General features: G+C 44.3%; 1 protein-coding gene across 1 annotated transcript in view; it reads left to right on the top strand.

Annotated features, from left to right (window-relative positions):
• Positions 1-929: 929 nt before the first annotated feature.
• Positions 930-24636, top strand: part of LOC135517138 (pleckstrin homology-like domain family B member 2) — a 61209-nt gene continuing 37502 nt past the window's right edge. The window contains exons 1-5 of the mRNA XM_064941176.1: positions 930-1431; positions 6249-6368; positions 11224-11408; positions 13925-15052; positions 21560-21925. Coding sequence (XP_064797248.1) covers positions 6314-6368; positions 11224-11408; positions 13925-15052; positions 21560-21925 — 1734 coding nt within the window. The 5' untranslated portion in view covers positions 930-1431; positions 6249-6313. The remainder of the gene's footprint in view (positions 1432-6248; positions 6369-11223; positions 11409-13924; positions 15053-21559; positions 21926-24636) is intronic.

Below are 24636 nucleotides of genomic sequence, written 5' to 3'. Positions count from 1 at the left end.
TTCTAATGGGATCCATAAAGAACACAACCCTGTCTCTTTCTCTGTGATGTCATTCTAATGGGATCCATAAAGAACACAACCCTGTCTCTTTCTCTGTGATGTCATTCTAATGGGATCCATAAAGAACACAACCCTGTCTCTTTCTCTGTGATGTCATTCTTATGGGATCCATAAAGAACACAACCCTCTCTCTTTCTCTGTGATGTCATTCTAATGGGATCCATAAAGAACACAACCCTGTCTCTTTCTCTGTGATGTCATTCTAATGGGATCCATAAAGAACACCACCCTGTCCTCAAACATTTACATCAAAAGATGCAAAGTTATGGGCAAAAACACAAAATATTCACATCATATTAAATATTTGTCTTGATCAAATAACATGGAGAACAACCACTTTTTGTGCAGTATTAATTTACCATCCTTACAAACCACTTAATGTAAATGACGTTATTATACATAGGCTGGTCATCTATGTTTGCATGGTGCGTGCAACACCAGGGTTGTAGGTTGGATTCCCACTGGGGACCAGTATGAAACTGTTTGCACTCAGTACTGCAAGTTGCTCTGGATAAGTGTCTAATCAAATGGAAAAGGAATTCATAAACCATTTAAGTTTTTACAAAGTATTTCAAGAAACTGGAAAACATATCAAGCAAGAATTTTTTATATTCCACAAGTATTATTGGATTAACTGTTTTGTACAGATAATTATCAGATTCAAGTTACAAATGGTGGTAAACACTCAAATACATTTAGTTAAAACATTTCCACAAAAGTAGTGCACTGGGCCTTTACTAGTCCTGTATTAGCGGACTGATATACTCTTCAGCGCGGACAATTATTTTGTTGCAGCACCCCCACTACTTCCCGCAGCTATGCTCTGATGTCTCGAGTTCTATGGATCTGAGAGAGGCTTCAGTAACATTCCCGTCAAGGTGTTTTCAGAGGATAGAAGTAGGCACACGAAGAAAAAAAACATTGGGGGGTGGGAACTAAATACCTCTGGTTTTTAAACCGCTGTAATTCTACCAACAAAGAGAAGGGGGTCCGAGACTGTTTTAGCTGAACTGAAATGCGTTTTTAATCAAATACATTCGTTTTGGATTTTAAACCCGCGTGTTTTTTTTTCATGCAGTGAGTAAACTTTCTGAGGGGCGGATTTACTTTATACTCCAGTCTGTCTATTCGCGTCAAGCAGGCGTCACCACCCCATTTTTGGGGAGTTGGTGCGCTCCTTACCTCAAACTCAACTGGATGGAAATCCGTGGACACCAAAAGTCCAGAGTTATTTCTGGAGCTTTGTACTGGGTTGAAGGAGGATAAGAAAGTGGGTGGTTACTTTTCACCAAGTGTCATGATAATTGTTGTACATAGAGAAATAAGGGAAAATCCTGCTGTTATTTTCGCTGGATGGAACTCAGTAAAAAGGTTAGTAACAGTAGCCTCAACTTCACTGGCTTGGAGGAATCCCAAGCGGCGCCAACATGTATGCGCAAGTGTGCATGTGGAACTTGCACATTTGTGGTCTCATGTCCTACAAGAGTGTTTTGGGCAACTTTTCCTACGTTTGGTTTTGTAGCCTTTTGTGACTTGTGGGGAAATGATACAGGTATTTGTTTGTCAGCTGATTTGATTTAATGGTAGTAAATTGGCAAGGGTAGGCTACTTGACCATTTGCGTCACTCTTGCACTGTTGCAACCATCAATTCTATAATTGCTACAGATAAGAACCGATCTTGCTTTAGCCCCCCCCACCCTACGTTTTAGGTGGAAATTGACTTCATTACCTAGGATCAAAGTTGAAAAGTCTATCTTGACGTGTGGGTGCTGCTTACAACGTTGACATCACTTCAGCCAAGTCTCATAGACAAGACGTAGCATAGTAAACGTAAATCCGGGATGCTGAAACTAGTATGATATGGTTACATAAGGCAGAAGGTTATTTTAAAGGGACATTTAAAAACTCATTAAATGTTATGTTAATCATCTCCAGTACCACCCCAACATTAACGTCTGTAAAAATGGCACACTGCTATGTTTTGTAGTAAAAAAAGAGAGGAAGATACGTTCTACCAATGACATTGGTTAAAATCACACCAATTATCATGAGGCGTTGCCTCCTAATTGTCTAATTGGTGGATGTCATTGGAAACACTTTCTTTTTTAATATAAACTTGCCATTTTCCAATTTAATATAAATAAAATGTAAATATCACATTTACATAAGTATTCGGACCCTTTACTCACTACTTTGTTGAAGCACCTTTGGCAGCGATTACAGCCTCGAGTCTTCTTGGGTATGACGCTACAAGCTTGGCACACCTGTATTTGGGGAGTTTCTTCCATTTTTCTCTGCAGATCCTCTCAAGCTCTGCCAGGTTGAATGGGGAGCGTCGATGCACAGCTATTTTCAGGTCTCAAGTGATGTTCCGATCGGGTTTAAGTCCGGACTCTGGATGGGGCATTCAGAGACTTGTCATGAAGCCGCTCCTGCTTGGTCTTGGCTGTGTGATTAAGGTCGTTGTCCTGTTGGAAGGTGAACCTTGACCCCAGTCTGAGGTCCTGAGCGCTCTGGAGCAGGTTTCCATAGTTTCTGGTGACATTTTGACGTTTTTGTTCGTTTTGGACTTCGTAAAGTTTTTTTGGGGGCTGTTCAGACACATTTTTTTCATGGAGGCACACCAAAGTTGTTAGCTGAAGTCTATGCCCATTTGTCAGTGATTCGTCAACAGTAGGAACTCTTATTTTAATAAAATATGGGGTGAAAGGGTGTTGCACATGTCACCATTAATATCCACACTATGAGGAGAGTTAAAATAAAGTCCCTCTTAATTCACCTGCACATTCATTTCTTTGTTGTTCCGTTTCCATACAATCCATTATGTACAATTACACAAAATATTATTTGAATAATGCAAGTTTTTAAATCCCTGCTGTCTTAAAATGACATTCAGGAGCTAAATGTTTCAATAGTTGTTTTTAATTAAATACAAAAATATATACCTTGGAATGGTATATAAATATAATATGGGGAAACTGGCCCCCAGGAGCCAATTTCCCCTAGTAGGGGATGGAGCGAGTTGCCCCCACTTTTCCAATGTGTTATTGACTTGTTAATTGTTTACTCCATGTGTAACTCTGTGTTGTTATCTGTTCACACTGCTATGCTTTATCTTGGCCAGGTCGCAGTTGTAAATGAGAACTTGTTCTCAACTAGCCTACCTGGTTAAATAAAGGTGAAAAAAAATAAATCCAACATATTACTACTTTACTCTAAAATGATCTACATTTTTCTCTCTAAACAAGTGGATTATTTAAGATTAAAATATATATATATATATATATATATATATATTTTATATATATATATCTGTCAACATCTTGTGATTTTAATGTGAATTACAGGGAGGGGGCTCGTTACCCCCTAGTACCATAACGGTGCTCCTATAAACGGTCTAATAATGAATTTAACCTTAAGATGCTTTTGGGGAAACCGGGCTTCGTTCAGTTCACAGAGAGACAACGTGATTTCACATGACAAGACATAACTGCCTGCGGTCATAGAAGGTAGAACTGAAGTAAGCCAAGGAAGTCTGTCTGTCTTTCATCGGCTTTAGCTCTGCTCTGGGACTCTGTTATTTATTCAGACAGGGGCTTTGATTTAAGATGGCAAGATTAGCCACATTACTTTATTTGTTTTATAAAAGAGAGAGAGGACATTTAATTGAAAGCAGCAGCATTTGTCAGCTGACATGGCAATGTTACTCACGGATACTTAACGTAAACTCACTTCCCTCCTTCCTTCCCATCCTACCTTAGTCTATAGTAGACGTATTCATTTAAAGGTGTCCGCATGCTTCCCATCCAAAATTATTCAGAAGATTTGGTACATATTTTATTAAGGACATATTTTATGACAACGTTTTGTGACATTTTTGTTAGTTTTGGACTTGTTGTTTTCCCTGGATGTTCGGGTGCACACATTTGTTCAGGAAGCCAAAGTTGGTAGCTGAAGTCTATGTCCCTCTGTCAGTGATTGGTCAACAGTAGGGATTATTCAATAAAGTCTATGTCCCTCTGTCAGTGATTGGTCAACAGTAGGGATTATTCAATAAAGTCTATGTCCCTCTGTCAGTGATTGGTCAACAGTAGGGATTATTCAATAAAGCGAGAGATTACTTGTTTTCATGCACATTTTTTTCATTGAGAAATACTGCACCAAAAAAATCTTAGTAAAATTGCGCCAATAAGATCTCCTCAGCAAACATGTCAATATTAATGACAGATCTCTTGAGTTATGGATGATATTCATTCTGACTATTTTGAACAAGAAGAAACTGGCTATGGCATCTCAAAATGGACAAACAGTACTATTGCCCCCCCCCCCCCCCCCCTATTTTTATTTTCAAGCGAAGGTCTCTTTGGCAAATCACAGGAGTGGAATGTAGTAGCTGAACAGAGGCTATCGATTTAGATCAACCAGAACAAACTGGTACCAGACTTCTTCTTCACTGGCATCTGTATGATCAAAGTGTGTGCGGTTATCGTTGTAGCTGGGGGATAGCTGTAAAAAACTAAATGTCCTGTAGCCCAGATTGTGTGTTTGTGTTGTCTAGGGGGAGGGAGGAAATTGTAAAGTAGTTTAAACAAATAAGGGCAACAGTTGTGTAACACTGGCAGACTGTTGAAAGTCAGGGAATTAGAGTTTAAGAAAAGGCTGCTGTTACACACACAACGTTTATTCTTTCAGTGAAATACTGAACAGTACCGTATCCTATCTAACGGTGGCATCCATGAGTCTAAATATTCCTGTTACATTGCACAACCTTCAATGTTATGTCATACTTACGTAAAATTCTGGCAAATTAGTTCGCAACGAGCCAGGCAGCCCAAACTGTTGCATATACCCTGACTCTGCGTGCAATGAACGCAAGAGAAGTGACACAAATTCACCTGGTTAATATTGCCTGCTAACCTGGATTTCTTTTAGCTTAATATGCAGGTTTATAAATATATACTTCTGTGTATTGATTTTAAGAAAGGCATTGGTGTTTATGGTTTGGTACATTGTAGCAACGACAGTCCTTTTTCGCGAATGCGCACCGCATTGATTATATGCAATGCAGGACACGCTAGATAAACTAGTAATATCATCAACCATATGTAGTTATAACTAATGATTATGATTAAGTTTAATGCTCGCTAGCAACTTACCTTGGCTTCTTACTGCATTCGCGAAACAGGCGGGCTCCTCGTGAGGCAGGTGGTTAGAGCGTTGGACTAGTTAACCGTAAGGTTGCAAGATAGAATCCCTGAGCTGACAAGGTAAAAATCTGTCGTTCTGCCCCTGAACAAGACAGTTAACCCATCGTTCCTCAGAATGTGTTCTTAACTGACAAAATGACCGATTTCCGATTGTAATGAAAACTTGAAATCGGCACTAAATAATCGTCCATTCCGATGAATCGGTCGACCTCTAGTCTCTGGTATCAGTAACAGAACGCTGGATGAAGCAGTTTTGTCGTTGTTTTTCTCCAGAGTTGAGTCGTTTGCCAGGGATCCCTAACCTGCAACCTCAATGCTATAAAGAATCAGACTAGTTTAATACAGATTAGAACTCAATGCTAGAAACATCAGACTAGTTTAATATAGATTAGACCTCAATCCTCAATGCTATAAAAATCAGACTAGTTTAATCCTGACTGAGCAGTGCAGCAGATGAACAGGCCTGACTATGTGGTTGACTGAGCAGTGCAGCAGATGAACAGGCCTGACTGTGTGGTTGACTGACCAGTGCAGCAGATGAACAGGCCTGACTGTGTGGTTGACTGACCAGTGCAGCAGATGAACAGGCCTGACTGTGTGGTTGACTGACCAGTGTAACAGATGAACAGGCCTGACTGTGTGGTTGACTGAGCAGTGCAGCAGATGAACAGGCCTGACTGTGTGGTTGACTGACCAGTGCAGCAGATGAACAGCCTGACTGTGTGGATATATATATATATATATATATTATTATATATTATTATTTATTTATTTATATATATATATATATATATATATATATATATATATATATATATTATTATATATATATATTATTATATATATATTATTTATTTATTTATATATATATATATAGGTTGTAATACAGACAACTGGGAGGACAAATACAGACTGTCTTGTCTGTTTGAATTGCATCTCATTTAGTTTGTGTTATATCTGACTGTGTGTTCTCCCTCCAGGTTACGCTCTGAGTCTGGGTAAATCCTGCTTCTTGCTCTTCAACCATCCAGAAGAGGCCAGCCATATGAACAGCATGCTGCCTCTGAAGAGCCCTGTCTCACCCCTGGGCTACAGCACAGGTAACATACACGCCCCTACCCTCTTTCACCTCTGACCTCCCCTTGACCCCAATCCTCGCTTCTACTTTGTTCACTCCCCTCCCTCCCCCATAGATCCCATCAGCCCATAGTCCCTCAAATGTATGATTTCCTCTCTTCCACTGTGTGTGAGGGTACAGTTACAGGTGGAACCCATCCTGACAGTTGTGTGTGTGATTGTGACGTGTTCATGCGTGACGAAGGCATTCTTGCGTCCCTAATATATGCGATATCTTCATAGAGGGGTCTCTGAAGAGCGACAGGGTTACAAACACAGAAGGGATGCTTTATTGTAGGGTGTAAAACTGTTACCCCCCCCCCTCCCCCCACAAACCTAAAACACACTAGGAAGTAACCTAGGAAGTAACTTAGAGAGGAACCAGGCTCTGAGGGGTGGCCAGTCCTCTTCTGGCTGTGCCAGGTGGAGATTATAACAGATCATGACCAAGATGTTCAAATGTTCATAGCTGACCAGCAGGGTCAAATAATAATCACAGTGGTTGTCGTGGGTGAAACAGGTCAGCACCTCAGGAGTAAATGTCAGTTGGCTTTTCATAGCCGATCATTCATACCACTCCTGCCGTCTCTAGAGAGTTGAAAACAGCAGGTCTGAGACAGGTAGCATGTCCGGTGAACAGGTCAGGGTTCCATAGCCGCAGGCAGGACAGTTGAAACTGGAGCAGCAGCACGGCCAGGTGGACTGGGGACAGCAAGGAGTCATCAGGCCAGGTAGTCCTGAGGCATGGTCCTAGGGCTCAGATCATCCAAGAGAGGGAGAGAATTAGAGAGAGCATTAGATCACGGTATGTGTGTGATTCTGGCGTATATCAGTACTGCTCGCTTGCTGTCTCTGCAGTTAGGCAACAGGAATGTACACACACAAACATACATCTGTATAGGGATCTCTCTCACACATGCACACACACACAAACACACAATCAGATTATAACACCATCTAAATGAGATGTTTCTGAGAGCTTGGTGAGAGTGTGGTTGTCTTATGGTTGTTTTTCACACAAATCAAATTGTATTAGTCACATGCGCTGAATACAACAATGCGTTGTAGACATTACAGTGAAATGCTTACTTACATTAACCAACAATGCAGTTTAAAAAGATATGGAATAAGAAATGAAAGGAACAAGGAAGTAACAAGCAGAAGTAAAATAAAAATAGCGAGACTATATACAGGGGGTACCGGTCAATGTGGAGACTATATTATACAGGGGGTACCGGTCAATGTGGAGGCTATATACAGGGGGTACCGGTCAATGTGGAGACTATATACAGAGGTACTGGTACAAAGTCAATGTGGAGGCTATATACAGGGGGTACCGGTCAATGTGGAGACTATATACAGGGGTACTGGTACAGAGTCAATGTGGAGACTATATATACAGGGGGTACCAGTCAATGTGGAGACTATATATACAGGGGGTACCGGTCAATGTGGAGACTATATATACAGGGGGTACCGGTCAATGTGGAGACTATATATACAGGGGGTACCGGTCAATGTGGAGACTATATATACAGGGGGGTACCGGTCAATGTGGAGACTATATATACAGGGGGTACCGGTCAATGTGGAGACTATATATACCAGGGGGTACCGGTCAATGTGGAGGCTATATACAGGGGGTACCGGTCAATGTGGAGACTATATACAGGGGGTACCGGTCAATGTGGAGGCTATATACAGGGGGTACCGGTCAATGTGGAGACTATATACAGGGGTACCGGTCAATGTGGAGACTATATACAGGGGGTACCTGTCAATGTGTAGGCTATATACAGGGGGGTACCGGTCAATGTGGAGGCTATATACAGGGGGGTACCGGTCAATGTGGAGACTATATACAGGGGAGTACCGGTCAATGTGGAGACTATATACAGGGGGTACCGGTCAATGTGGAGACTATATACAGGGGGGGTACCGGTCAATGTGGAGACTATATACAGGGGGGGTACCGGTCAATGTAGGTCTTCGGTTTTATTTCCAATGATTTGCAGGTTTGCTAGTAGAACGGAAGGCAGTGTTGTTGTTTTTTTCCGATCGCCTACGAATTCCCAGAAGGCAGCCCGACTTCCGTCCTCTTTTTCTCCGTCTTTTCTTCACGCAAATGACGGGGATTTGGGTCTGTTCCCGGGAAAGTCGTTTGGGCTCGTTGGACTCGTTAAAGGGAAAATAATCTTCTGCCAAGTGACACATCCACATCATTACTGGAATGGTGCATGATAGCCAGCGAGCACATAAAATTCTGAGAACCATATGTTTCTTAGGTGGGATTTTCAGTACATCAGCATAACGTTTTCTGTTTGTTTCCTCATGGTTCTATTTAAAGTCATGTTCTCAGAACATTAAGAAAACGTTTCATAAAAACATAAGAAAACAACATTAGTAACATTCCAAAAATGCTCTAATAATGTTATTTAAAAACATATACATTTTGTTCTCAGCGACAACAATTCTCTATCCTCTATCTTGTTTAGTGTGTTCAGGTGTTCACTGATTGGCCACACCGGATCTTAATGAGTGTTTACTTTTGAAATACTTTGAAATTTTGTTTGATTAGACTAAAATGAACAGCTACATATATAGTTTTAAAAAACCATGTCATGCTAGCTCCATCCCGGTGGCATACAGTGGGCTAATTCCATGGATAGAGAACAGAAGAGCATAGGTTTGAATCTCACTGTCGCCGTGTCACAATAAATAAAGAAATGTGTTATTATGATAAACACCTATGCAAATTAATTTCCATTTGGCCTTGTCTGTGCCTGGAATTCAAAACAGTTAACCTAAGCTAGCAGTGTTATCAAAAGTAGTATTGAAACACTCAGTGAAAGTTATTAAAAAACTTGCAATCAACCCTAGAATTTACATTCTCAGAACGTTAATAAAACCTCCCAGGAAAACGTTCAGGTAACCCTAGTAAAAACGTTCTCAGAACCTCCCTGCAACATCCCTCGTTCTAATATTTATTTACATATTTCTTAATTCCGTTCTTTTACTTTTTGGATGTGTGTATTGTTGTGAATTGTTAGATACTACTGTACTGTTAGAGCTAGGAACACAAGCGTTTCACTACACCGGCAATAACATCTGCTCAATATGTGTTTGTGACCAATACAATTTGATTTGTATGTTCCCAGAACAGGCGATTAGTTTCAATTCCGTTCCCAGAACGTTTATTTAAATAATAAAAATAATGTTTTATCGTTCAGGAAACTTTTGACTCCATTCCCAGAATCATAAAACCATAAACGTTCATTTCCAAAACTTCCAAGGAACTGCATGCTAACTGGGTAGATACACACATGCCCGTCTACGTTTAGTGGTTCTATGTGTGTCTTGGATATCATGCGTGTTACTGTCTTGATGGTATGGATAGAACTGTCCCATTACTCAGGTAAGGGAAGAAATGTTTCTCTATCGTTGATGAGTAAAATAACTGTTTCCTCTCCATTGCTGTCACCTATAGAGTGTTTTCAGATCAGCGATGATGGAGGGGAAATTGAACCGTCAGGGGAATTGAGGAAATTGAACCGTCAGTGGAATTGAGGAAATTGAACCGTCAGGGGAATTGAGGAAATTGAACCGTCAGGGGAATTGAGGAAATTGAACCGTCAGGGGAATTGAGGAAATTGAACCGTCAGGGGAATTGAGGAAATTGAACCGTCAGGGGAATTGAGGAAATTGAACCGTCAGGGGAATTGAGGAAATTGAACCGTCAGGGGAATTGAGGAAATTGAACCGTCAGGGGAATTGAGGAAATTGAACCGTCAGGGGAATTGAGGAAATTGAACCGTCAGGGGAATTGAGGAAATTGAACCGTCAGGGGAATTGAGGAAATTGAACCGTCAGGGGAATTGAGGAAATTGAACCGTCAGGGGAATTGAGGAAATTGAACCGTCAGGGGAATTGAGGAAATTGAACCGTCAGGGGAATTGAGGAAATTGAACCGTCAGGGGAATTGAGGAAATTGAACCGTCAGGGGAATTGAGGAAATTGAACCGTCAGGGGAATTGAGGAAATTGAACCGTCAGGGGAATTGAGGAAATTCCTGGCCGCTTACAGTATTTATATTTCCCCTAATTCCAAAGTAAGGAATTCAATTTCTCTGCTACTTTTAGAAACCTGAACTACCATGTGTGTATTAGTTTTGGATCTGAGAATAGGTGTGTGTGTGTGTTGGCTGTCAGGCCCTCTGTGTTATGGGCCATTTGTATAGCAGCTCTCTGCATTTTGGGTTATGGGTGTTCTGCCAAGCCCAGCTAGGAATCGACTTAGCTGCACGTACATTCACCATGCAACTTTCACCCTCACTCCTAATGGGGCGGCACACACTGGCCCACGTATACACAGAGCTATTAATACCTCTCTCTCCTTCCTCAGTCCAATAGGCTTCAACAGGCTAAACAGACAACCAATGGACAGGGAAATGTTTTCTTCACCATTCACTTAACGGTGAAGATGGACACTTAAAACAAAATAACATGTCTTATGTATCAACTCTTATGTATCAACTCTTCTGTCTGTCTCTCTCTGTCTGTCTCTCTCTCTGTCTGTCTCTCTCTCTGTCTGTCTCTCTCTCTGTCTGTCTCTCTCTCTGTCTGTCTCTCTCTCTGTCTGTCTCTCTCTCTGTCTGTCTCTCTCTCTTTCTGTCTCTGTCTGTCTGTCTGTCTGTCTTTCTCTCTCTGTCTCTCTCGGTCTCTCTGTCTTTGTCTCTCTCTCTCTGTCTGTCTCTCTCTCTGTCTCTCTCTTTCTCTCTCTCTCTCTCTCTCTCTCTCTCTCTCTGTCTCTCTCTCTCTGTCTCTCTCTGTCTCCCCCCAGACTATCTGAAGTTTAGTAGTGACTACAGACATGGGGAGGTGGGAGGGGCCGGCAGCGCCAGAGGGATGCGCTCAGCCTCAGAGCTCCGTGATTTGATGGACACCTTACAACGCAAGAAGATCGCCCTGGAGACAAGCCTGCGAGCCAATGGGGACGCTAGCCCTTCCTACTTCAGTATGACGCAGGTATGACAGCTGTAAAGCTCTCCCAGCAGGATCAACCATACTCAAAGGGCAGACCCAGAACGGGGTCAATACGGATCTCCTCCCCATGGCAAAATGTGTACAAGTTGAGAAACTGAGCATTATGACTCCGCCAACAAGAGGGGCATGAACAGTTTGGGGTTTCATGCATTGTGAGTTGGGGAGTTTATTACTAAGTCAATACATTACAATATAATTTGGTCCAAGAGACTTCTTAACATCTTCTACCCCCAAGCCATAAGACTCCTGAACATCTAATCAAATGGCTACTCAGACTATTTGCATTGACCCCCCCTCGACCTTTAACTCTGCTGCTACTCTCTGTTTATTATCTATGCAAAGTCACTTTAACTCTACCAACATGTGCATATTACCTCAATTACCTCGACTAACTGCTGCCCCCGCACATTGACTCTGTACCGGTACCCCCTGTATATAGCCTTACTACTGTTATTATACTACTGCTATTTAATTATTTGTTACTTTTATTTTGTATTTTTTACTTACCAATTATTTTATTTTTTTGAACCCATTATTTTGACCGAATACAACCGGTATTACAGTGAAATGCAGACTTACAGACTCTAACCAATAGTGCGGTTGAATCATGATGTTAGTGATCTTCAGGTCAAAGCTCTAGAAAGAGGCCCGAATTCTGAGTTGGATGTCCGTTCAAAACGTATTTTCCCAGTCAGAGCAACAACAAAAAATTCCCTAGTTCCCAGTTGTCTTGAACTCACTGGAGGCGCAATTCCTAGTTTCCAGTTGTCTTGAACTCACTGGAGGCGCAGTTCCTAGTTCCCAGTTGTCTTGAACTCACTGGAGGCGCAGTTCCTAGTTCCCAGTTGTCTTGAACTCACTGGAGGCGCAGTTCCTAGTTCCCAGTTGTCTTGAACTCACTGGAGGCGCAGTTCCTAGTTCCCAGTTGTCTTGAACTCACTGGAGGCGCAGTTCCTAGTTCCCAGTTGTCTTGAACTCACTGGAGGCGCAGTTCCTAGTTCCCAGTTGTCTTGAACTCACTGGAGGCGCAGTTCCTAGTTCCCAGTTGTCTTGAACTCACTGGAGGCGCAGTTCCCAGTTGTCTTGAACTCACTGGAGGCGCAGTTCCCAGTTGTCTTGAACTCACTGGAGGCGCAGTTCCCAGTTGTCTTGAACTCACTGGAGACGCAGTTCCTAGTTCCCAGTTGTCTTGAACTCACTGGAGGCGCAGTTCCTAGTTCCCAGTTGTCTTGAACTCACTGGAGGCGCAGTTCCTAGTTCCCAGTTGTCTTGAACTCACTGGAGGCGCAGTTCCTAGTTCCCAGTTGTCTTGAACTCACTGGAGGCGCAGTTCCTAGTTCCCAGTTGTCTTGAACTCACTGGAGGCGCAGTTCCTAGTTCCCAGTTGTCTTGAACTCACTGGAGGCGCAGTTCCTAGTTCCCAGTTGTCTTGAACTCACTGGAGGCGCAGTTCCTAGTTCCCAGTTGTCTTGAACTCACTGGAGGCGCAGTTCCTAGTTCCCAGTTGTCTTGAACTCACTGGAGGCGCAGTTCCTAGTTCCCAGTTGTCTTGAACTCACTGGAGGCGCAGTTCCTAGTTCCCAGTTGTCTTGAACTCACTGGAGGCGCAGTTCCTAGTTCCCAGTTGTCTTGAAATGTGCAGAATGTTTATCCTTTTAAGCTTAAAGACCCTTAAACCCAGACTTGGACTACACATCCACGCCACTGAGTAGCAGGCTAGTGATTGCTTTGTCATGCTTGCAGTTAGCCACTGATTCCTTCCAAACCACTCATTGTTGAATCTGCGATTTCCCACTTGTTGTGTGATGTTTATGGCTGATGAGCACCGATACGTTTTAGCAACAATTTCTCTTCATTGAAAAGGATTTGCCAGTAGATTGTCGACTTGATTCATGATGATGACTGATAGCTTGCTAGCTAAGATTTGGAAAGTACAACATTGACCGTCCAATCAAAGCTACTGTAGAGATGTGGTTTGATGTCATTTTATCTTTGGCCAATGACCTTGAGCCTTCTTAGATGGGTACTTCAGTAACTCTATGGCAGCACCCAAGGGTCTTGAATTTTTTAGCTCTCCCCGTAGATTTTGTGGCGTCGTAGTGTCCCCGTGAGTGACAGAACATTGAGCCAATCACGGCGCAACTAGAAAACGTTACCCACCCCTACGCTCCGTATTTTCTGCTTCTTGCCCCACCACCACAGAAAACACCTGCATTTTGGAGATGCCTCAAGAAAGCAAAAAAAGAGACCATGTTTGTATGCAGCTTTATTAACTCAATCATTTATGATTTTTTTTTTATGTTTGCAAACTGATATGTGACATGTGTTAATGCCAAAATAGCAGGCAACAACAACCAAAATAATCTGCCTCACTTGCCCTGAATGGGTTGCCACTGCACCTAGGAAATTTGCGTGACCGGACCTTCTCAAATAGTAGTTGAGTACCCCTGCTAGATGGACATTCCTAATGAATTTTCTTCTACTCTTCTCCCTCCCAGTCTCCACCCACCACGTCTGTGACCTCACCCACCTCGATGTGGTCAGCCTATCAGGAACAGGCTAGGCGCTTCTACGGCTCTGATCGTCCTCCTCTCTCTGACAAAGCTGCCGCCCCTCGCTCCCCCTCTCGGCGCTCTGACCCCCCTTCCTCCCGAACCTCCATGACCCGGAAACAATCATACCAATCACAGGACAGCCTGCTCATCTCCCCTGGCAATGGGCGACGCCCACTAAACCCAAACTCCTCCCCCCTGTTGTTGATGCAGAACTGTGGAGGTTCCTCTAACTCAGTGGCTGGTGGTGATAGCCTCTCCTCTCCTCCACCCTCATCCCTCTTTCCAACTAGTGGAGCAGCCAGCATGCCCTCCAGCCCCCGCCTGGGACTACGAAGCCACGGCAACCATGAGCCGGTGCCAAGCAACCGAACCAGGAAGTACTCTGCAGGGTCTATAGGCGGCATAATGGAAAGTCACAGCTGCTCACTGCCCCGCCTCTGCCCCTCATCATCACCTCGTTCCCATGACAATGGAGCCCTGGCCCTGTTTTCCCTCCCCCTGACCTCTAATCCTCTACGCAACTCCTCTCACAACAATAGCCAAAACCACACCACGAACAACAACTACAACCATAACCAAATGACTAACTTCACCTCCAGCCAGGCACAAAACATGAACCGGAACCAAGGAGAGGGGGTAGAATCCATCTCACTCTCCATCCCTGAATCTCCCACCCAGGCCCCTCCAGACGTGACCTCACCGTCCCTATCAGGGGGCTCTTCCAGCCCCGGTGTGGCCAAGATACTCAGCTTCACCTCCACCAGCTCCACCTCCAGCCTTCAGGAGCCAAAGAGGTCAGCCAGCCGAGGAGCCTCCCCTGGACCAGAGCTCTTTCTGGGGGAGAGGCGGAGAGAGCACAGGGGGGGAAGACTGGAGCCTGGGCTAGGATTAGAGGAACGAAGGCAGTCATTTGGAAAGGGAGGGGTGGGGCTGGGGGCGGGGTTGACCCCACCAGGGGGGTTCAGGGTGAGGAGTGGCAGTATCAGCTCCCTGAGTGGGAAGGAAGAACTGACTGACTACCACCATCGCCAGAGAGACGAGAGACTACGAGAACAGGAAGTGGAGAGACTGGTGAGTAGTGTGTGTGTGTATGTGTCTGAAATTATCCAAATGAAATTGTAATTCAAATTTTTTTATTTTATTTTTATTTTACCTTTATTTAACCTTTATTTAACCTTTATTTAACCAGGCAAGTCAGTTAATAACAAATTCTTATTTTCAATGACGGCCTAGGAACAGTGGGTTAACGAACGACAGATTTGTACCTTGTCAGCTCGGGGGTTTGAACTCGCAACCTTCCGGTTACTAGTCCAACGCTCTAACCACTAGGCTACCCTGCCGCCCCTCCACTCTAACCACTAGGCTACCCTACCACCCCTCCACTCTAACCACTAGGCTACCCTGCCGCCCCTCCACTCTAACCACTAGGCTACCCTACCACCCCTCCACTCTAACCACTAGGCTACCCTGCCGCCCCTCCACTCTAACCACTAGGCTACCCTGCCGCCCTCCACTCTAACCACGAGGCTACCCTGCCGCCCCTCCACTCTAACCACGAGGCTACCCTGCCGCCCCTCCACTCTAACCACTAGGCTACCCTGCCGCCCCTCCACTCTAACCACTAGGCTACCCTGCCGCCCCTCCACTCTAACCACTAGGCTACTCTACCACCCCTCCACTCTAACCACGAGGCTACCCTGCCCCCCTCCACTCTAACCACGAGGCTACCCTGCCGTCCCTCCACTCTAACCACGAGGCTACCCTGCCCCCCTCCACTCTAACCACTAGGCTACCCTGCCGTCCCTCCACTCTAACCACTAGGCTACTCTACCACACCTCCACTCTAACCACTAGGCTACCCTGCCCCCCTTCGGAACAGGATGGGTGGAATCAGATGACTTCCCTCTCACCTCTCAACCTCTTGAAGACATTGTTCAGGAGGTGCACTGTTTGGGCGTACGCGCACACACACAGATGAATATTTACACACACACACATGTTCCCTGAGGGAGGTTCAGTGCCAAGGCAGATACCTCTGGCTGCTAGCCTATGCTAAGATACGTAGCTATTCTCACTCCTTCACTTTGTTGGGTCTGGTTCAGAGGAAAGTACAGATGTCTGTGGGCTCTCCGTGTGTGTGTGTGTGTGTGTGTGTGTGTGTGTGTGCGTGTGTGTGTGGTTCCATAAGTCAGGCCATCTGGAGTTCCGCCCAGTTCGGTTTGGTCCGGGTCATTTTGGAACCCATAACAGAAACGTCAGATGTGGGTTAGAACCAGATTGAATTAATGAGTAGGAATATACCGCAGTTGGATATACACTCTCGCTCTTTCTCTCGCTCAATCTCTCGCTCAATCTCTCTCCCGCTCTTGCTCTTTCTTTCGCTCTTGCTCTTTCTCTCGCTCTTGCTCTTTCTCTTGCTCTTTCTCTTGCTCTCTCTCTTGCTCTCTCTCTCTCAATTCAATTCAAAAGGCTTTATTGGCATGGGAAACAGGGCATTCAGAAATTATTCAGATCCCTTGACTTGTTCCACATTTTGTTACGTTACAGCCTTATTCTAAAATGGATTCAATTTTTTTTCCCTCAATCTAAACACAATACTCCATAATGACAGTGAAAACAGGTTTTTAGACATACATAATTTACATAAGTATTCAGACCCTTTGCTTTGAGACTTGTTTCCATTGATCATCCTTGAGATGTTTCTACAACTTGATTGGAGTAAATTCAATTGATTGGACATGATTTGGAAAGGCACACACCTGTCTATGTAAGGTCCCACAGTTGACAGTGCATGTCAGTGCAAAAACCAAGCCACGAGGTTGAAGGAATTGTCTGTAGATCTCTGAGACAGGATTGTGTTGAGGCAGAAATCTGGGGAAGGGTACCAAAATATGTCTGCAGCATTGACGGTCCCAAGACCATAGTGGCCTCCATTATTTTTAAATGGAAGACGTTTGGAACCACCGAGACTGTTCCTTGAGTTGGCCTTCCAACCACACTGAGCAATCGGGGGAGATGAGTGTTGGTCAGGGTGGTGAACAAGAACCCGATGGTCACTCTGACAGAGCTCCAGAGTTCCTCTGTGGAGATGGGAGACCCTTCCAGAAGGAAAACCACTCCACCAATCAGGCCTTTTATCCTCTTTGGGCCGCAAACCCGATAACGGGATCGCTATGACAACAGCCAGTGAAAGTGCAGGGCGCCAAATTCAAAACAACATCTCATAATTAAAATTCCTCAAACATACATATATCTTATACTGTTTTAAAGGTAATCTTGTTGTTAATCCCACCACAGTGTCCAATTTCAAAAAGGCTTTACAGCGAAAACACCACAAACGATTATGTTAGGTCACAACCAAACCACAATAAAAACAGCCATTTTCCCAGCCAAAGAGGAGTCACAAAAAGCACAAATAGAGATAAAATTAATCACTAACCTTTGATGATTTTCATCAGATGACACTCATAGGACTTCATGTTACACAATACATGTATGTTTTGTTTGATAAAGTTCGTATTTATCAAAGTATGAGCTTACATTGGCGCGTCACATTCACTCGTTCCAAAAACATCCAGTGATTTTGCATAGCCACATCATTCAACAGAAATACTCATCATAAATGTAGATGATAATACAAGTTATACACATGGAATCATAGATATACCTGTCCTTAATGCAGCCGCTGTGTCAGATTTCAAAAAAACTTTACGGAATAAGCAAACCATGCAATAATCTGAGACGGCGCTCAGAACAATCAAGTCAAATTAGCCGCCATGTTGTAGTCAACATAAACCATATATTACATGCTAAATATTCCCTTACCTTTAATCTTCATCAGACTGCAGTCCCAGAAATCCCAGGTCCACAATAAATGCTTGATTTGTTCGATAATGTCTGTTATTTATGTCCAATTAGTTACTTTTGTTAGCGCGTTTGGTACACCTATCCAAACGCTGGAGCTGGTCGACCATTTTTTCAGACAAAATCTTGAAAAAGTTATATTACAGGTCGAAGAAACATTTCAATCTAAGTACAGAATCAATCATTAGGATGTTTTTATCATAAATCTTCAATAAAGTTCCAACCGGAGAATTCCTTTGTGACTTGAGGAGGAACGGAACGCAGGAAGATATCATGCGGTATGCGCGTGACCTGGAACTGGCTCTCTGCCAGTAGTCTGACTCATTTCCCTCTCATTCAGTCCCACAACACAGTAGAAGCCTCATTCAAAATTCTATAGACAGTTGACATCTAGTGGAAGCCCTAGGAAGTGAATCTTCATTCATATCTCACAGGGATTTCAATAGGGAATGGGTTGAATATATATACCAACCTCAGATTTATCACTTCCTGTTTGGATTTGTTCTCAGGTTTTTGCCTGCCATATGAGTTCTGTTATACTCACAGACATCATTCAAACAGTTTTAGAAACGTCAGAGTGTTTTCTATACAATACTACTAATACTGCTAATATATGCATATTATTAGTATCTGGGCCTGAGTAGACGACCGTATACTCTGGGCACCTTATTCATCCAAGCTACTCAATACTGCCCCCATGTCACCAAGAAGTTAAGAGTTGAAGTATAGCCAATATGTCTGTATATTTTATCATTTCATGTAGGATATCATCAACACCGCAGGCCATTTTGGGTTGGAGGGTTTGTATTTTGTCCTGTAGTTAATTCAATGTAATTGGAGAATCCAGTGGGTTCTGGTAGTCTTTTTTAATATCTGGTTCTAAGATTTGTAATTGCTCATGTACAGTTGAAGTCAGAAGTTTACATACACTTAGGTTGGAGTCATTAACTCTATTTTCAACCTCCACAAATTTCTTGTTAACAAACTATAGTTTCTTCAAGTTTCTTCAAGTCGGTTAGGACATCTACTTTGTGCATGACACAAGTAATTTTTCCAACTATTGTTAACAGACAGATTATTTCACTTATACTTTACTGTATCACAATTCCAGTGGGTCAGATGTTTACATACACTAAGTTGACTGTGCCTTTAAACAGCTTGGAAAATTCCAGAAAATTATGGCATGGCATGGCTTTAGAAGCTTCTGATAGGCTAATTGACACGGTTTGAGGCAATTGGAGGTGTACCTGTGGATGCATTTCAAGGCCTACCTTCAAACTCAGTGCCTCTTTGCTTGACATCTTGTAAAAATCAAAAGAAATCAGCCAAGACCTCAATCCCAGAACAACAGCAAAGGACCTTGTGAAGATGCTGGAGGAAACTGGTCCAAAAGTATCTATATCCACAGTAAAACGAGTCCTATATCGACATAACCTGAAAGGCCGCTCAGCAAGGAAGAAGCCACTTCTTCAAAACCGCCATAAAAAAAGCCAGACCACGGTTTGAAACTGCACATGGGGACAAAGATCGTACTTTTTGGAGAAATGTCCTCTGGTCTGATGAAACAAAAATAGAACTGTTTGGCCATAATTACCATAGTTATCTTTGGGGAGAGGGGAGAGGCCTGCAAGCTGAAGAACACCATCCCAACCATGAAGCACAGGGGTGGCAGCATCATGTTGTGGGGGTGCTTTGCTGCAGGAGGGACTGGTGCACTTCACAAAATAGATGGCATCATGAGGAAAGAAAATTATGTAGATATATTGAAGCAAAATCTCAAGGCATCAGTCAGGAAGTTAAAGCTTGGTGGCAAATGGGTCTTCCAAATGGACAATGACCCCAAGCATACTTCCAAAGTTGTGGCAAAATGACGTAAGGACAACAAAGTCAAGGTATTGGAGTGGCCATCACAAATCCCTGACCTCAATCCTATAGAAAATTTGTGGGCAGATCTGAAAAAGCGTGTGCGATCAAGGCAGGCCTACAAACCTGACTCAGTTACACCAGCTGTCAGGAGGAATGGACCAAAATTCACCCAACTTATTGTGGGAAGCTTGTGGAAGGCTACCTGAAACGTTTGACCCAAGTTAAACAATTTAAAGGCAATGTTACCAAATACTAATTGAGTGTATGTAAATTTCTGATCCACTGGGAATGTGATGAAAGAAATAAAAGCTGAAATAAATCATTCTCTCCACTATTATTCTGACATTTCACATTCTTAAAATAAAGTGGTGATCCTAACTGACCTAAGACAGGGAAGTTTTACTAGGATTAAATGTCAGGAATTGTGAAAAACTGAGTTTAAATGTATTTGGCTAAGGTGTATGTAAACTCTGACTTCAACTGTATGTTTTTGCTATTTTTTTCTTTGTTATAGTACAACTCCCTGGGCCTGGAAATGGTTGCTCTCCCCCTCTAGGATGGAGAAGCTGTAATCGTTAAAGTATGGGGATTCTATTGGGGGGGATATAGGTAGCACACATTAGGACATTTTTCTCTGTTGAGATCATTTCCGTATTAATTTCTAGCCAGATGTAAAATGTTCCTATTTTGACTCATTTAAGAGAGTGGGTTAGGTCTGCCCAATAACAACTTGGCATATGCCATGAGTTTCTCCACTCTTTCATACCTGGTAGTTTGGTGGATGGGACTACCAGCTCTCTGTAACCTAGAGGGCAAACAGTGGGTCCATCTCCTCTATACTATGTTTCTTGTAGGATGACAATGTCTGTATTTCCAATTTCTTTCTTTTTGAAGTCCAGATTCCTGCTCTTTAGGATAAAGGCAGATGACCTCAGACCTTGTATATTCCAGGAAGAGATAGTAACAGCTTTGTGTTCCATAGTGTCTAGTGTTGTTTTTGTGTGGTTTAGGCCATTGCAGTAGGTGTGAGCAGAGCATGTGATACATACCTCTGAGGTCGCAGGAGTTGTTGAGGTCCTTGCTGCACCAAATGTTCCCAGAGTCGCTTCTTCACTGCTGACGTTGAGACTTCTGTTTTGCAGGTACTATTTAAAATGAAGCTGCCAGCTGAGGACTTGTGTGGCGTCTGTTTCTCAAACTAGACACTGGTGTACTTGTCCTCTTGCTCAGTTGTGCACCAGGGCCTCCCACTCCTCTTTCTATTCTGGTTAGAGCCAGTTTGCACTGTTATGTTAAGGAGTAGTACACAGCGTTGTACGAGATCTTCAGTTTCTTGGCAATTTCTCAAACGGAATAGCCTTCATTTCTCAGAACAAGAATAGACTGACGAGTTTCAGAAGAAAGATCTTCGTTTCTTGCCATTTGAGCCTGTATTCGAACCCACAAATGCTGATTCTCCAGATACTCAACTAGTCTAAATAAAGCCAGTTGTATTGCTTCTTTAAACAAAACAACAGTTTTCAGCTGTGCTAACATAATTGCAAAAGGGTTTTCTAATGCTCAATTAGCCTTTTAAAATTATAATCTTGGATTAGCTAACACAACGTGCCATTGCAACACAGGAGTGATGAATGCTGATAATGGGCCTCTGTAGATATTCCATAAAAAATCTTCCATTTCCAGCTACAATAGTAATTTACAACATTAACAATGTCTACACTGTATTTCTGGTTAATTTGATGTTATTTTAATGGACACACTCACTCGTGTTTCTTCCAAAACAAAGGACATTTCTAAGTGACACCTGTCTTGTGAACGGTAGTGTACATGTTCCTGTGTGTGCTGTAGGAACTCCAACGGCTGGAGACCATCCTGTCTTTGTGTTCAGAGCTGGGGCGATCGGAGCAGGACAGGGAGAAGAGTGTTGGTTCGAGTCCAGGTGCCGGTGCCGGTCTAGCCGATCTTCAAAAGATCAACCGGGAACTAGAGAAGCTCCAGGTCTCTGACGACCAAGAGCCAGTATCAGTCTTCTTCGACTTAACCGTTAATGGAAATGGTACCGCCTCGGAAAACAATTATTATGGTAATGACAAGGAGCGTCAGGTCGGACAGCGATGGATCAGAGATCCCCGTGACAACAGGGCGGAATCACCCGTCGTCACTCTACGAAGCTCTGCCTCCTCACCCACCCCGCATCTACCGAGGACCAATCAAGTGAGACTTCTTCACTTTCTCACACTCTCTTTGTCCCCTTTCAGCCAACTTCTTTCTCTCTCTTTCTCTCTTTCTCCCCTTTCAGCCAACCTCCCTGTCTCTCTCTCTTTCTTTCTTTCTCCCCTTTCAGCCAACTTCTCTGTCTTTCTCTCTTTCTCCCCTTTCAGCCAACTTCTCTGTCTTTCTCTCTTTCTTTCTTTCTCCCCTTTCAGCCAACCTCCCTGTCTTTCTCTCTTTCTCCCCTTTCAGCCAACTTCCCTGTCTCTCTCTCTTTCGCCCCTTTCAGCCAACCTCCCTGTCTTTCTCTCTTTCTCCCCTTTCAGCCAACTTCTCTGTCTTTCTCTCTTTCTTTCTTTCTCCCCTTTCAGCCAACTTCTCTGTCTTTCTCTCTTTCTCCCCTTTCAGCCAACTTCTCTGTCTTTCTCTCTTTCTTTCTTTCTCCCCTTTCAGCCAACTTCTCTGTCTTTCTCTCTTTCTCCCCTTTCAGCCAACTTCTCTGTCTTTCTCTCTTTCTTTCTTTCTCCCCTTTCAGCCAACCTCCCTGTCTTTCTCTCTTTCTCCCCTTTCAGCCAACTTCCCTGTCTCTCTCTCTTTCTCCCCTTTCAGCCAACCTCCCTGTCTCTCTCTCTTTCTCCCCTTTCAGCCAACCTCCCTGTCTTTCTCTCTTTCTCCCCTTTCAGCCAACCTCCCTGTCTTTCTCTCTTTCTCCCCTTTCAGCCAACCTCCCTGTCTCTCTCTCTTTCTCCCCTTTCAGCCAACCTCCCTGTCTCTCTCTTTCTCCCCTTTCAGCCAACTTCTCTGTCTTTCTCTCTTTCTCCCCTTTCAGCCAACTTCTCTGTCTTTCTCTCTTTCTTTCTTTCTCCCCTTTCAGCCAACCTCCCTGTCTCTCTCTCTTTCTCCCCTTTCAGCCAACCTCCCTGTCTTTCTCTCTTTCTCCCCTTTCAGCCAACCTCCCTGTCTCTCTCTCTTTCTCCCCTTTCAGCCAACTTCCCTGTCTCTCTCTCTTTCTCCCCTTTCAGCCAACTTCTCGGTCTCTCTCTCTTTCTCTCTTTCTCCCCTTTCAGCCAACCTCCGTCTTTCTCTCTTTCTCCCCTTTCAGCCAACCTCCCTGTCTTTCTCTCTTTCTCCCCTTTCAGCCAACCTCCCTGTCTCTCTCTCTTTCTCCCCTTTTAGCCAACCTCCATGTCTTTCTCTCTCTCTCCCCTTTCAGCCAACCTCTCTGTCTCTCTCCTCTCTCTCTCTCTCTCCCCCCTTTCAGCCAACCTCTCTGTCTCTCTCTCTCTCTCCCCCCTTTCAGCCAACCTCTCTCTCCCCCCTTTCAGCCAACCTCTCTCTCTCCCCTTTCAGCCAACCCCTCTCTCTCTCTCCCCTTTCAGCCAACCCCTCTCTCTCTCTCTCCCCTTTCAGCCAACCCCCTCTCTCTCTCTCCCCTTTCAGCCAACCCCCTCTCTCTCTCTCTCCCCTTTCAGCCAACCCCTCTCTCTCTCTCTCCCCTTTCAGCCAACCCCCTCTCTCTCTCTCTCCCCTTTCAGCCAACCTCTCTCTCTCTCTCCCCTTTCAGCCAACCCCTCTCTCTCTCTCCCCTTTCAGCCAACCTCTCTCTCTCTCTCTCTCCCCTTTCAGCCAACATCTCTCTCTCTCTCCCCCCTTTCAGCCAACTCTCTCTCTCCCCTTTCAGCCAACCCTCTCTCTCTCTCTCCCCTTTCAGCCAACCCCTCTCTCTCTCTCCCCTTTCAGCCAACTCTCTCTCTCTCTCTCCCCTTTCAGCCAACCCCCTCTCTCTCTCTCTCCCCTTTCAGCCAACCTCTCTCTCTCTCTCTCCCCTTTCAGCCAACATCTCTCTCTCTCTCCCCTTTCAGCCAACATCTCTCTCTCTCCCCTTTCAGCCAACATCCCTCTCTCTCTCCCATTTCAGCCAACATCCCTCTCTCTCTCCCCTTTCAGCCAACATCCCTCTCTCTCTCTCCTCTTTCAGCCAACCTCTCTCTCTCTCCTCTTTCAGCCAACCTCTCTCTCTCTCTCCCCTTTCAGCCAACCTCTCTCTCTCTCCCCTTTCAGCCAACCCCCCTCTCTCTCTCCTCCTTCAGCCAACCTCTCTCTCTCTCTCCCCTTTCAGCCAACCTCTCTCTCTCCCCTTTCAGCCAACCCCCCCCTCTCTCTCTCCTCTTTCAGCCAACCTCCCTGTCTCTCTCTCTCTCCCCTTTCAGCCAACCTCCCCCTCTCTCTCTTTCTCCCCTTTCAGCCAACTTCTCTGTCTCTCCCTCTCTCTCTCTCTCCCCTTTCAGCCAACCTCCCCCCTCTCTTTCTCTCTCTCTCTCTCTCTCTCTCTCTCCTTTCAGCCAACCTCTCTCTCTCTCCCCTTTCAGCCAACCTCTCTCTCTCTCTCTCTCTCTCTCTCTCCCCTTTCAGCCAACCTCCCTGTCTCTCTCTCTCTCTCCCCTTTTCAGCCAACCTCTCTCTCTCTCTCCCCTTTTCAGCCAACCTCCCTCTCTCTCTCCTCTTTCAGCCAACCTCCCTCTCTCTCCTCTTTCAGCCAACCTCCCTGTCTCTCTCTCCCCTTTCAGCCAATCTCCCTGTCTCTCTCTCCCCTTTCAGCCAATCTCCCTGTCTCTCTCTCCCCTTTCAGCCAACCTCTCTCTCTCTCCCCCTTTCAGCCAACCTCTCTCTCTCTCTCCCCCTTTCAGCCAACCTCTCTCTCTCTCTCTCCCCCT

The sequence above is a fragment of the Oncorhynchus masou genome, chromosome 28 (genome assembly GCF_036934945.1).
Source record: "Oncorhynchus masou masou isolate Uvic2021 chromosome 28, UVic_Omas_1.1, whole genome shotgun sequence".
Lineage (NCBI taxonomy): Eukaryota > Metazoa > Chordata > Actinopteri > Salmoniformes > Salmonidae > Oncorhynchus > Oncorhynchus masou.
The sequence above is the reverse complement of the archived record's forward strand: the minus strand, read 5'-3'. Positions and strand labels throughout refer to the sequence as shown.